This window comes from Hippocampus guttulatus, chromosome 4 (assembly GCF_054856545.1).
Source record: "Hippocampus guttulatus isolate MCC_2025c chromosome 4, RoL_Hgut_1.0, whole genome shotgun sequence".
NCBI classification, from domain to species: Eukaryota; Metazoa; Chordata; class Actinopteri; order Syngnathiformes; family Syngnathidae; genus Hippocampus; species Hippocampus guttulatus.
The window spans coordinates 25998012-26011438 of record NC_141264.1 but is presented as its reverse complement, the minus strand read 5'-3'; the positions used below and the strand labels follow the sequence as shown (position 1 = coordinate 26011438).

Sequence of the window (13427 nt, the reverse complement as noted above, 5' to 3'; positions counted from 1 at the left end):
AGTTTACATCCGGGTCTTTTCCCTAGGCAATGGGAGTCGCAGCACCGCCGTTCCTTAGGCAAAGTGAAATAAATTCGCCGCACCGACACAAAAACTAGTCCGCTTCGGGAAGATATCTTTTTGCGGGCCGGCGAGGCCGATCGGTGCCGTCCGACACACTTTCGGAAACGGCGTCACCGATGTCGACGACTCGGTGCCAGCTAAAGCGGCTTTTTGGAGACGGAGAAGTAGTTTTGTTGGGCCTTCGTGTAGCTCTGCGGCGGAGTGATATGAGCTGTGTGCAGGCTGAGCTGAATGAGATTGAACAAGAGTTCTTGTTTTATAGCTTCAGTTTGTGTCTTTTCTCACGAATTTGCCCAAACTACGTCCAAAATTGAGCAACTAAGTCAAGGTGCCGGGGAAGGAGCGAGTGGGACTCTTTGTGGGCTCTTGTTCTATCGTGGATCGGCTAGTTGGAGATATATATTGAATTAATCTGGAGGAGGACTGCTGCTGAGTAAGTGCACATCGAGCTTTTTCATTTGCTAACTTTAATGTCGACCTCGCTCGCCCTGAGTTGACGCGCGTCCCGTGTCCGTGTGCGTGCTCGCGTGCGGCCTCCGGGCTCTTTTGGGGGGCCTCGTTGTGCTCTTTGCTGCCTCTTTGCGGCTTCTTGTCGGAGTTCCTGCGGAGGAGGAGGAGGAGGAGGACGAGGAAGAGGCCGACACAAGTTGGACAGCCAGAGGCGGCTCGTAGCCTTCCTAGCCCTCGCTCGCAGCTCTGCGGCCAGCGGGGGTGGCCGCCTTTGAGCAGTCTCGGAGGCGTCCTTCTGCCGCCCGTTGGTCGTCGTGATTTCGGGTGGGCGTCGGAGTGCGCTCCGGCCGGCCTCCCCCTCCGCTCTCCCGTCGCCTCATCTTCATCTTTCGGCAGAACTTAGCCGCGTTAGCTTGCCAAGGCTAACGTGGCGCTAGCGTTAACTAGCTAGCACGCTAACGTTAACGTTCACTTGTTCTCCGACGTTGGGCGCTGCTGTCACTTTGGACCTATTGGACCCGGTGAGGCTTCGAGCGCCCGCCGGAACCGACGCCGCACACGTTGCGGTGGCCCGGGTTGGTTCCAAAGCAGAGCTGGAGTATCCGGCGTCGGCCATGAATGAGACGCTTATAAAACATTTATTGGAGCACTTGACTCGAGTGCTCGGAGCACAAAGTGAAACCTCCATTTTAACGTCGTCGGTGTTGGCGGCTCGCGACGGCTGCTCGTCCGCACCTCCCCTGACCTGACATCCCATCCCGGCTGCAATTACGCCAATTAACCCGGCGGCGCCTGATCGCCCCCTACCTGTGCTCACCTGTGTGCCCTTCAGGAGTGACGCGTGCAACTTTTCAACTTGGGAAGCATTCCGAGGGCAGGTTTTACTCGCAAGTTACTCAGAAAGTAGAGAAAAGCGTCTCGTTTTTTAAATCTAAGCTAAGGGTATCTAAACAAGTCTGCCGTGACGTCACTGCAGCTCTTCTTTGCAACCGACGTCAATAGAATAAGAACGGAAAGCTTTTACACCACTTTATGGTGCCGATGCAAAGAAATGCTTCACCGGTACACCGCCTCTGCCTTTGCGTAACAACTGGACTGTGCAACTCTCCCACATCATACCCTTTGTAATTAATGAAGTTGGTGAACAACTCAACAATATTGTAGAATGTCTACGGACCAAGCTGAAGCATATTTGTGGATGTAATTTTTTATACCTTTTAAACTTTTCTTTAAACAACAAAGCATGTGAGGGAAAAGTGTTTAGCATTGCACGACTGTCCGTGTTTTATGTTATGTGTTTATTTTACTTTGTTAACTGTTTTGTCAAGCGCTTTGTTACAGCTGCAGCTGTTGTGAAAGCGCTATATAAATCAGCATGTATTGTATTGTTTGTATTGTATACAGTTTTTTTTTTCTTGATCGACCAATACACGCAGTGGTTCATTTGACATCTGTATTAACCGTTCGACACTTATTTATCAGTCACTGACTGACTGACTGAACGTGTCAATGTCCGTCTCCGCCACCTGCAGGTGTATCGATGATTCATTAATAAGATGTTGACTATAAATCGCTGTTGTGTGCACTTGTTGTACAGGGCAGGGAGGGCAGAGGGGCGGAGTCCAGTCCCACAGCCGGGTGGTGAGTCCCCATTTATTCCATTCGCATATTGTGGACCGTATTTACATCCAACATGTTGAATTCATCCAACAAGCGAAATAATAAGACTTTCACGTTAAGATGGTTCCACAAAATAATGCACGCTTCGCGTATTCCCGCCTTATCATACGAGTTGTTCCACTGCGACTCTTGTCATAAATTATGCCCGAGGTGATTTGAGCTAGGCCGTTGTATCGCTGTGACTTTTTCTCTTGCTTTGGCCTTCCTTATCGATGACGCTCTTTGGCTTACTTACTAGTTGAGACCGTGGAGTCACACTTTGTTACATGGGCTAGGCAAAGGTGCTGCCCCCTGACCCCCTCGCCCCCCTTCCTTACGTGGGTGTGGCTAAGAGAGTATAACAACAAGCAACCATTTTGGAGCATGTGGCAAAAAAAAAGACCCAGAGGCTGTCGACACCCTTTTTTTTTTTTTTTTTTGCATCCATCAAGTAGTTCAACCGAGAATCTGCAGTTTTTTACAAGTTGCCGTTAGCATAGCCGGCGCAAATTCACTCCGAGTTTCAACTGTTATTATCTGAATTGTGCAAATTTGGAGTTACTTCGGGATAGAGTGATTGCATCTACTGTTAATTGCTTACCTCACACAGTGAAGAGTTGCTCAGGCAGAGGTCAAAAGCGCTCCCGACATGTCGCTGAAATGTAACTTGGCAATACGTGAGTAAGTAGAAACCGTGATGTCTTTCTCACAGCAGCACGTTCATGCTTCAGTTGGATGCTTTTCCCACCGGAGACGGCGTTCAGGTACCGTAACGTCATTTGACCTTTTCTAAGCTTTTTGAGTAGAGAAACACATCTCATGTCCACATGGGTCACGTTGCTTTGGCAACCCCCCCCCCCCCCCCCCCCCGCAAAACTGTTGATTTCTGCTTTGTGCGTTCAGGCTGATCCATCAGCTGAAAGACTGACTGCGTCAATGATGGAATTACAGACGTTGCAGGAGGCTTTGAAGGTGGAGATCCAGATCCATCAGGTGCCGCTCGCTTGTCCTTCGCCGACGTTGTTCCGTTGACTTTTGCCACATCCGCTCCGAAGGAAGAGTTAGTTTGCCGGCAGCAGGTGGTGGCCGAGGAGTTAGAGAGCTAGTTGGCTGGGACAGAGGCTGTGTTTCAGAACTTTTCAATCAGCAGGCGAGTTTTCTGGTACCAGACTGGTGCCCTGTAGTCTGTCTTTTTAAAAAAAAAAAGTGTTTAGGACTCATCGGGAAGAGGATTTCTCCTGGTGTGGCATTGACCCGAAAGATGAAAGTGATTTGTCATTGTGATAAAACGTCACAGAGAACGAATGATGCCCGGCGTCAACGAAATGGCAGCGCTGGCGATATCAAGCTAGCAATAGCTAGCCGGTGCTAGCTGGGATGCTGCTAGCATGACTTGTTCATCATAGCGTCTTACGATAACGCTTCATGTTAACAGTTTGAAATTTGGCAGTCAGGCATTTTGTCTCTGATAGGTTGATCTTCCTCGGGTGTGTTTTTTCTTTTCTTTTTTTTTTTTTTTAACAAAACAGCTGCAAGCTCTGTTTACAAACCCCAATTCAAATGAATTTGGGGCATCGTGTAAAAGGTCAATTAAAAACTGAGTGCGATGATTTGCAAAGCCGATGTGTTAATATCGGTCACAAACGGTTCGATCCTACATCAGCGATTGCACGTTCAAACTCGACCGTGCAAAGCCAAAGCTAGATATTAACACCGCCCGGTGAACGGTGCTGAATTGGTTTCCGCCTGATGCCAAGTGGAAAAGTGTGTCTGACGAGTCCGTATTTGAAATTTGGGGGGAGAATTGTGTAAGTCGCGTCCTCCCCGGTCACAGAGGAAACGAACCATGCGAAGTGTGATGGACGCCATATTCAAAAGCCAGCATCCGTCATGCTATGGCGTTGTGTTATGCCCATTGCATTATTTACTCATTTCTTTTAATTAATCAACTTATGTCAGAAAAACAAATGGAGTTAGATTGATATCCGCATTTGCGCAAAAATATGCAGGCTACTTTGCTTCTGTTTACGTTTGCAAATTTTTTAATTTAAATTTTTTTTATTTTTATAACGGCACGACCGGGTGCATTTTGCATATTTTTTAAATATAATAACTGAAAATATTTGGTTAGCGCGATATAAAGTGGCCTAAATTGTGAGAGAAACACCCCCACCCCCACCCCGCCACCCGCCACCTCCCATTCACTAGCACTGCTGACTGTGTGTGTTTTGTTGCCCACAGAAACTGGTGGCCCAGATGAAGCAGGACCCTCAGGTAAAGTCGCCCGCAGCCCCAGTCACGGGAAGAAGCGGTCACATGACCCAATGTCTTTTTTTTTTAACCCCCCCCCCCCCCCTACCCCTCTGTTCTTCTGCAGAACGCAGATCTGAAGAAGCAACTTCATGAACTCCAAGCAAAGATCACCGCACTGAGCGAGAAGCAGGTAGAGACGCCTTCATGTGCCCGTGCGCATTTCCACAAGCCGGCGCCGTTTGGATCGCTTCAAACCCAACACGAAATCTCGCCCGTGTCTCTCGTGTACGTTTGTTTGCGGGCAAACATCGGTAGTCAATCTGGTTGCTGGTGGTTCTGTTTGACGAGCAATGGCATCTGGAGAATATTTTGTCTTTTGAAGCGCTGGCTATTTTTATGAGGGTTATCGTACGACGTCGCGCTCGACCGACACGACGCGATACTTGAAAACACTCTGAGCTCTTTTGAGCGCTGTCGTTCTCATCGCGCCGGTTCCCCTGGAGACCAACGCCGAGACAGGAACGTGGAAATTGCCTGAAAAGGTCTCAAAGAGGTTGCGTCTGAAGAACAAACTCCATCTTTAGTGGCGCCAAATAACATACCGACGACGCACCGGTGCTTCTGAGGCGATGGATGAAGTCCCCCGCACAAAAAACAAAACGCCACGGTGCCATTCGTCCGGGCCAGAAGATTTTGCTTCCAATCAGTATGAACATGACGACTTGCGTCTGTGCGTTTCTTGCGTACCGACAGAAAAAGGTGGTCGAGCAACTGAGGAAAGAGCTGCTGGTCAAGCAAGAACCAGAATCCAAAGTGCAGCTGCAGGTCCACGCGCCTCCTGTGGGGGGCGATGTCAACAAGCCCACCAACCTGATGCAGAGCCAGCAGATTCCTGCGGGGCTGCAGCAGGTACCAAACGCGCGCGCGCACGCACACACACACATTCACATATATACATAAAATATATATATATTTTTTTTAATGGCCCGCAGTTATGCCATTTGACGTTGGCCTTCTCAGTGCGCTGGTTCGTTCAACTCGCACACGGCAAGACCAATTGTTCCTGCTACTAGCTTGATCGTACGCACCAAATAAACGGGGCTCTGCGGTAGAATATTTACTTAGTTATTGATTCTAATTAGGGTTACTCAAATAACTCGAGGATTAGTTTCATCCCCATCTAATAGCATTTTTTTCCTCTCCACAATATTGCGATTTATTATGCGATTATTTTTGTCAAGGTCCTCTTCGCATGTATCTTTTTTTTTCTGTCACAAACGCAAGCAATCTGTATAACATAAAAAAAAAAGACTGGATTTCATATACACAAATGCTTTTTCTGTTTTTTTTATTTTTGATTTTTATAGGTTAGCCTCATGCTAAAATCGAGTTGGAGGAACCAGGAATTGAAATGAAAGACGTTTTTAGTTGTGAACTTTGACTTGCAGTCTTTCAAACCTTCACGACGGCAACTTTACAACATTCTACCAAACAAAGTGTGGCCTAAACACAAGTCAGTCCGTCATAAGTCGGATGCCGAGCAACGGCTTTATCACTTTGAAAGGTCTTGGGGGGGGGGGGGGGGGGGATGATATGGGAAAATGTGGACTGCCTTTGCGACGCACTGAACTTGTTTTCTTTCCAAATCGCACCCTTTACAAATTGAAAGCGGCATTTGAATTGGATAAAAAAAAAATTTCTTGAGCCCTTGTCGAGATGCACATTTCAAGTGTTGTTTGCGGGGGTTTTTTTTGTGTCTGACTGGGGCAGACGCTGACAGTGACGCCGGTCCTCACCACCAAGACGCTACCTCTGGTGCTGAAAGCTGCGGCCACGCCCTCCCTGCCCGGCTCCATCCTGCCGCAACGCCCGGCCACTGTCACCATGGTAACCACCGCCATCTCCAAACCCGACGCGCACAATGCCCCCATCAACCTGCAAGTGGCGGGCAAACTAAGCGCTCACAGTTTGGAACCACTGAGGCTCGTTTCCAAGAACGCCATGCTGGTAAGTCCGTGTGCGCGCGTATGAATGACCCGACTTGGGGCCCGGTCATCGCGAAACACATTTGTATCAAAATCCGAGCAAACGGGACTGCGACGATACAACTGTACAAAGTTGATGAGCGTTTTAGTTTCAAAGAAGAAGAAAAAAAAAAGACCTCGCTTCACAAACGCGACTGTCGCTTCCGGTTTTCTGATGGGCTGCGGTTCATCAGCAGGTCAGACCAAAGCCCGCCCTGCCCGCCAACATCCCCATCGCCCCTGCGCCTCCCCCGCCCATGATGGCGGCGCCACAACTGCTGCAGAGGCCCGTCATGTTGGCCACCAAGCTGTCGCCTTCGCTTTCGTCGGCCGCGCCCATTCACCAGCTGCGCATCGTGAACGGACAGCCCTGCGTCAAGACGGGCGCCGCCCCTTTGACCGGCATCGTCATCGCCACGCCCACCACGGCCGCCTGCCTCGCCAGCCCCGCCCGTGCGCCCGACCCCGCCGCCGCCCCCGCCCAGCCTCTCCAGATCAGCGCCGTGACCGCCGAGCCCAAGGTAAGGGAAAGCGGCGCCGACGCCGAGGGCGGCGCCCACCCGGCGAGTCGCGTGACTTCTCGCCGTCCTCTCTCGGCAGACTGTTAAATCAGGAGGCGGAGCCGAGCACAAGCTGGTCAGCGCGCTCCCCTCTTCGTCGACTCCGCCCTTGTCTCCGCCCCCCAGGCCCAAGAAGGAGGAGAGTCCAGAGGTAGGCGACGGGTGAGGCCGTCGCCGTGGCGTCACGCCGCTTGTCTGATTGCACGTCTCTCTTCTAGAAACTGGCCTTTATGGTGTCCTTGGGTCTCGTAACGCACGACCACTTGGAAGGTGAGCCTTCTTTCGCTCGGCGTGCCGACCGCCGAGAAGACTTTGTGCCTGTTCTGGAGCTCGGCGCCAGCAACTTGAACACGTTGCGCCTCTTTGCAGAGATTCAGAGCAAAAGGCAGGAGAGGAAGAGGAGAACCACGGCCAACCCGGTCTACAGCGGCGCCGTGTTTGAGCCCGAGGTAAATCCGCGTTCGGCTGAAGACGTGCCGTTTCCTTTTCTTTGCGGCTGCCTGAAGGTCGCCCGCTCCTGTGGCGTTCGATGCTGTTTGTGTTTCAGAGGAAAAAGAGCGCTGTGAGTTACCTGAACAGCCCTCTGCACCTGGGAACCCGGAAGAGAGGTCGGTATACTCTAGCGACGGCGAGCAGTCTGCCCCGCAACAAAGTGCGCGACTGACGCCGCGATCTGCAAACTCACGAGTCAAATAAGGCGTCGGCACTAACAACGAGTCGGGGCCGAGGGCTCCCGGCGAGTCCGGACTTGTGCGTCCTGTCCCCGTGTCTCTCTACATGCCGTTATTAACACGCTTCCTGTCCTCGCTGCCGTCACGTTTCACTCACTTTTCACCACTAACCCGATTTCGAAGCCTCTGAGCCGGCAAGTCGAGTCGCCTCCCGCAGGACGGCGAGGAAGGGACTTGACGACCGACGGGAAAGGAAACCAAGCGGCGCGTGCAAATCGTCCGCCGCGTCCTGCGAAAAACAATTAAGATCGATCAAGAGGCGCGTCCACGTAGTGTAACTGTCCCGACTCGCAGGTTTGATTGCCGCCTCTGGATCGTGTCGGCTCGCGCGGCAAAGCCCGAGCGCCCGAGGAGCTTCTTTCGAGTCGCGGCGGCGGCGCGCAGTTCACCGAGCATGATGGCGGCGTGCGCACTAACACTGTCTGTGCTTCTGACTTCCCCCCCTCCTCCTCCTCCCGCCCTCCCCCTCCCTCCCCCCCCCCCCCCCACACCTCATGCTAGCCAACGACGACTCCCTTTCCAAGGTATGTCACGCAGACTGTTGTTGTTCTTCCCCCCTCTCCATCTTTTTTTTTCTTTTCCTTTTTTTTTTCTTTTTTTCCGTCTTTGTCGTCTGTCTCATTCCACCCAGGTCGCCCACCCAAATACGGCGGCGTCCCGGAGCTGGGCTGCCTCACCCCGACCTCCCCCTCCAGCCCCGCCCACCCCCTCCCCCTGCCCAGCCCCAGCTCTGGGGATGTAAGTAACCGAGGGGGGGGCGGAAGGCCGCCGTCGGCTCAGTAGTCTGTCAATCATCCACCCACATGTCATCAGTCTTACAAAGTGAACAGCCTCTCGGCCAAATTAACACACATGACCACCGGCCCCCGACCAAAGCCGGCCGCTCCTCTGCCTGGCGGGCGGGCGGGCGGGCGGGGCGACTGATTGGTCCAATTCTTGCTCGCAGGGAGACATCCATGAGGACTTCTGCACTGTGTGCAGACGCAGTGGCCAGTTGCTCATGTGCGACACGTGTTCTCGTGTCTATCACCTGGACTGCCTGGAACCGCCCCTGAAAAGCATTCCTAAAGGCATGTGGATCTGTCCCAAATGCCAAGATCAGGTAACAGCCCGCTTTAGGACTGTTCAACCCTTTGTAAGCATCCACGCCGCACACTTGTCCCGTCCGTTGTGTCACGCATCCGCCCGCTCCATTGTGCCCGTTCGCGGCCTTGGCCTCGCCGCTAGGCGACGGCCGTCGCCGCCGCTCGCACCCCCCCCCCCTGACCCCGCCCCCTTGCCTCCCCCGATCCCGTCGCGTCTTTTCCGTGTCTGACGAGCGCCAGTTTCTCTCCGCAGATCCTCAAGAAAGAAGAAGCCATTCCGTGGCCCGGAACGCTGGCCATCGTCCACTCCTACATCGCCTACAAAGAAGGTGAGCCACCGTGGGCCCGGCGAGCGCCGGCGGCTACGGTGAGCTCACGAGTATTCCCTCGTGTTTGCGCAGCGAAAGAAGAAGAGAAGCAGAAGCTCATCAAGTGGAGTGCAGAACTGCGGCTGGAGCGTGAGCAGCTGGAACAACGAGTCAAGCAGCTCAGCAACTCCATCACGGTAAACGTCTATTGATTTATTCGGCCGTTCATTTGTCATGCGAGCCAAAATTAAAGTTGGGAGCAAGCTCCTGATACGCTCCTGCTCATCAAGTAGGGAGAGATAAAAAAAAAACGGAGCAAATACGCTTGTGTAACATAAGTCATCATAACTCGCCGCAGGTGGCGCAGATAGGTGCCAATCAAAGGGCAGCGTGTAGACCTTCAATAGAAGTGGTCCAAGGATGGACCCCTGTGGAACCCCGAATGTGATCTTTGTTTCCTCAGACTTTGATGAACACATACAACCCTACAGTTGTTGTTACTTTTTGCTCGTCCCCGCATACATTACCGATGCTTTATATAAGTAATTGATTTCATTATATACCTGTTTGTGTGGAATCGTAATATTTTTCTTGCTTAACCCAAAAAAGTGTGTTTTTGAGGTGAGTGGTCGAAGAACATGTGATGCTTCTTTGTCAACGTAGCCGCTTAATACTGCAAAAACGATTTGTGATCAGTTAAATCCAACTGTCCTGAGTCGGGATGAAACTTGGGCCTGATTATTCGTGCGACTTGGATTGACGCTTCCTTGTGGACCTTCTGCCATCTAGTGGCAGAGCGTGTCATTGTTTTGCCTGCCAGTGTTCACCATCAGACACAAGATACATGAGTCATTTTTGACCTGTCAAGTGAACTTGGTTCATTTGCTTTTTTTCTTGACTTCTCCGCTCATGTCTTTTCGCCGTCAGAAGTGCATGGAGACCAAGAACGGCATCCTGGCTCGCCAGAAGGAGATGCAGCTGTCCCTGGACAAAGTCAAACATCTGGTCCGCCTCATCCAGGCCTTCAACTTCAACCCGGCGACTTCCGACCCCAATGGCAGGGACGTACGAGTCCGAGATGCCACGGTGCCGCCCGAAGCCGAGCCGGCCTCGCCTCATGTTGAGCCGACACCGCCCGAGGTAGAGGCCAGCGATGCGGCTGAGAGCGACAAAGCTGGGGAGCGGGCGCCAGAGAGGAGCGAGACCACCTCTGGGGACGCCGACCGTCGCGGCGACGACGTCACGCGTGGACCGGATGATAGAGGAGAAGCTCAGACAGAACCTGCCGTATGGGCGGAGGGTGCGGCGGAGGGCGAGACTGTCGCGTCTCCGCAGGTGGACGCGGCGACTTCCTCGGAGGCGCCGACGCCGGCCACCGCCAACGGTACGGGTGAGCTGCCGCCGCCGCCGCACCCCCCCTCCGCTGCGGACGTCCCCGCCGCCGACTCTGAGAACAAAATGTCCATCACCGGCCCTTCGGAGACGGCGACGCGGGACAAACGGGACATCAACGACAGCAACAGCAAAACCTCAGAACCCTCCCAGCATTGTGTGCCAGCAGAGTGAGCGTCGCTTTCACGTGGAATGCGATACCGGGGGGGGGAAAAAAGTTGCCAATGTGTGTAAATGTCGTTTGTTTGCGTCGTATCGTCAGCCTGTGTCGATGGTAGATAGCGGCCTGGTCGTGTGCTCGCGGCCACTTAGCCATAGACGTTGTCATGGGAACGCTCGAAAGGAGACTGAATCCATCACACCAGAGTGTGCCTGTCCCGACGGTCTGGGGTGGGGGTGTGCGCGGTCGCGGAGTGGCGGACGGGGGCCACGCCGCCCGCCTCGGAGAGCGGTCCAAGAGCGGTCGGTGAGGTCCCCCGTCCGATCCTGCTCAAGGGCAGCAACCTTCAAACAAAGAAGTGCTTCAAGCGGACAAGGAGCACGACATCATCATCACCGTCTTCATCGTGGTCGTGATCCAACATGGCTGCCCGGAGCTTCACCCCAAGAGCGCCGCCCACTTAACTTTCTGACGCCGTCCGTCACTTCTTTGTTTGAAGACTCCCCGCCCTCCCCCACCTGTTCTAGAGACTGTAGCCCCGCCCTCCCACGAAGGCGGTGTGGAGGAGGCGGAGCCAGAGCGGTGTTGTTGTTGTGAGTCGTCATTGGTGTGTCCATGTGATGTGCTTTTGTTTTTCTAGGACAACGTGTTCACGTCTTCCTGGTGTTGGGAATTAAGTGCTTTGTGTTTTGCTCTGCCCCACCACCATCTTCAACTGCCAAACGCATCAAATGCGCCGGGGGCGGAGCTAAAGCTTCCGCTTAACGGCGACAAAAAAAAAAAAAAGCACAAGTTGGTTTCTTCTTCTGGTTCTGTGATGCCACCTGAGTCCTCCCACTTTGGAGGAAGCACAAGAAGAGCCTGCAGGGGGCGCCGCTCACTTCCCGCTTCATCATTCATGGTGCCTCTTTTGTTTGCGTTTTTTCTTTTTGTCCACTTTTGAGGTCTCATGACTCGTGTCAGCCAATTAGCATATCTCATAGTCACCCCCCCCCCACACTCCCCAGTAGGTACCTCGAGTGCCTTCTTCGATTTGTCTTGACTTGCACTGTGACGCGTGGACCCGCCCATTCACCTCATTGGCCGCTCAGTGTTTTACTGCCTTAAATGTTTTTTTTGTTTTTGTTTTTACCTGATCAACTCGCTCATTGAGGGGTCAAAGGTTGCCAAGTCTGCCAGGTTGTCCTGATGGCAAAGCCCAGGCGGTGATGCACTTTTTCACTTGAGCAGTATTATAACAAAAAAAAATGTGACCCCCCCCCCCATCAATGCATGCCTTCTTATGCAAATTTTATACACAAGTTAATGATGCATTCCTGTTTATTGTTTCGTTCATTTTGCTTTTGTTTTTTTGGGTTGGTTTGGAATGGGCGGAGCCAGTAGGAGCTGTCGTCTGAGTGGGCGGAGCAAAAAGGGCCCATTCATCCAAAGAACGCAGATGACACCTGCTCACGGGAGGGAAATGCGGCATTGCTCAGAGTCAAAAGTGTCCGTTTGCCAGCGTCTAGTCATGACAGTGGCCTTCGAGTGTTGTCCTCACGTGACCCTGTGATCCCCACACCTGACTTTTTTTTTTTTTTTTTAATCCATGTGCTCAGACGCATTGTAGCGCTCCAAATAAAGAACAAGTGTACATCGGGAATCTTTGTATAATTGTTTGTATTTTTCATAATTTTGGAAAGGAATGTGTTTATTTTTTTGGACTTGTGTTCCACACGTGTCTTCTGTTGGCCATGTTGGTGGGATTCTTACCTCTGTATTGAGCCTCCTCTTCTTGTGATGATAATGATGATGATGATGCAGTGTTTCACTAAATACTGTTGCTAGGTTACAGGATGGCACCAAGCCACCACTAGGAGCATTTGATCAATTTCTATTTATTTATTTTATCAGTTTGCTAATAAATCCTCAAAACCATCACTTTTGTGTTGTTCTTTTTGCTTGACAATGCATTTACGATGGAGAAAAAAAACCTAACTCCATATTAAAACCAAATCCAGAGGTGAGGTTCGCATTATCTGTTGCGCTGGTGCAAGTTACACGTCAAATTATTCCATCTATTTCTTTGTACCAACCTGCATCCGCAAACTTTTGTGTTAACAGCTAGTGCCGGACGTGAGTCCAAATGTTTGCCGACCTATACAAAATCATTAGATTTTTTTTCTATTTGATTTTATTTTTTAAAAAGACCCTGAGGAGGGTCAGGCCATGGTCCAAAATCTCCAAGAAGTGTCTTGGGATTTCAATGAAGAGTTTCAAAATGGCATTTCAAAAATGCTGTTTCAGACTTTTGGGTTCGGTTTTCAAAATAGTGTTTACTATTTCAGATTACAGTTAAGGTTTCAAAGTAAATTTGGGGTTTCAAAGAGGGATTTCTAATTAGGGTTTGGGTTTCATATTGGTGTTTTGACTTCAAAGTAAGGTTCTAAATGAGTATTAGGGTTTCAAAGTTAGGGCGAGGGTTTCAAATAAGAATTTCAAATTAGGGCTAGGGTTTCAAAGTAGTGTTTGCAGTTCAAAACAGTGTTTCAAACCCGCTTGGGAGCAAGAGGTGCTCCGACATTGAATTGCATTGGACAGATGCTTTGGCGCTTTGTGACCAGCAGAGGGAGCCAGATCGCGGGCACCCTCGCTGATAAGTTTTGATAGGAATGTCGAGCAAGGATGAGTCTGGTTGAGGCTGAGGCCGCCATCGGGCTGCAGTCAAGTCGTCGGAAATAAGGTACAGTACTCGACAACAAA

General features: G+C 51.5%; 1 protein-coding gene across 1 annotated transcript; it reads left to right on the top strand.

Annotated features, from left to right (window-relative positions):
• The first annotated feature begins 137 nt into the window (after positions 1 to 137).
• On the top strand, positions 138 to 12605 carry phf21ab (PHD finger protein 21Ab). The gene is given in 20 exon segments (XM_086109864.1): positions 138 to 496; positions 2111 to 2154; positions 2885 to 2936; positions 3076 to 3165; positions 4414 to 4446; positions 4550 to 4615; positions 5179 to 5334; positions 6196 to 6432; positions 6644 to 6970; positions 7050 to 7160; positions 7228 to 7279; positions 7379 to 7458; positions 7557 to 7617; positions 8265 to 8293; positions 8295 to 8335; positions 8337 to 8478; positions 8687 to 8842; positions 9079 to 9154; positions 9227 to 9330; positions 10061 to 12605. Coding segments are annotated over 18 exon segments (2442 nt in total). The 5' UTR covers positions 138 to 496; positions 2111 to 2154; positions 2885 to 2894; the 3' UTR covers positions 10700 to 12605.
• The last annotated feature ends 822 nt before the right edge of the window (positions 12606 to 13427 follow it).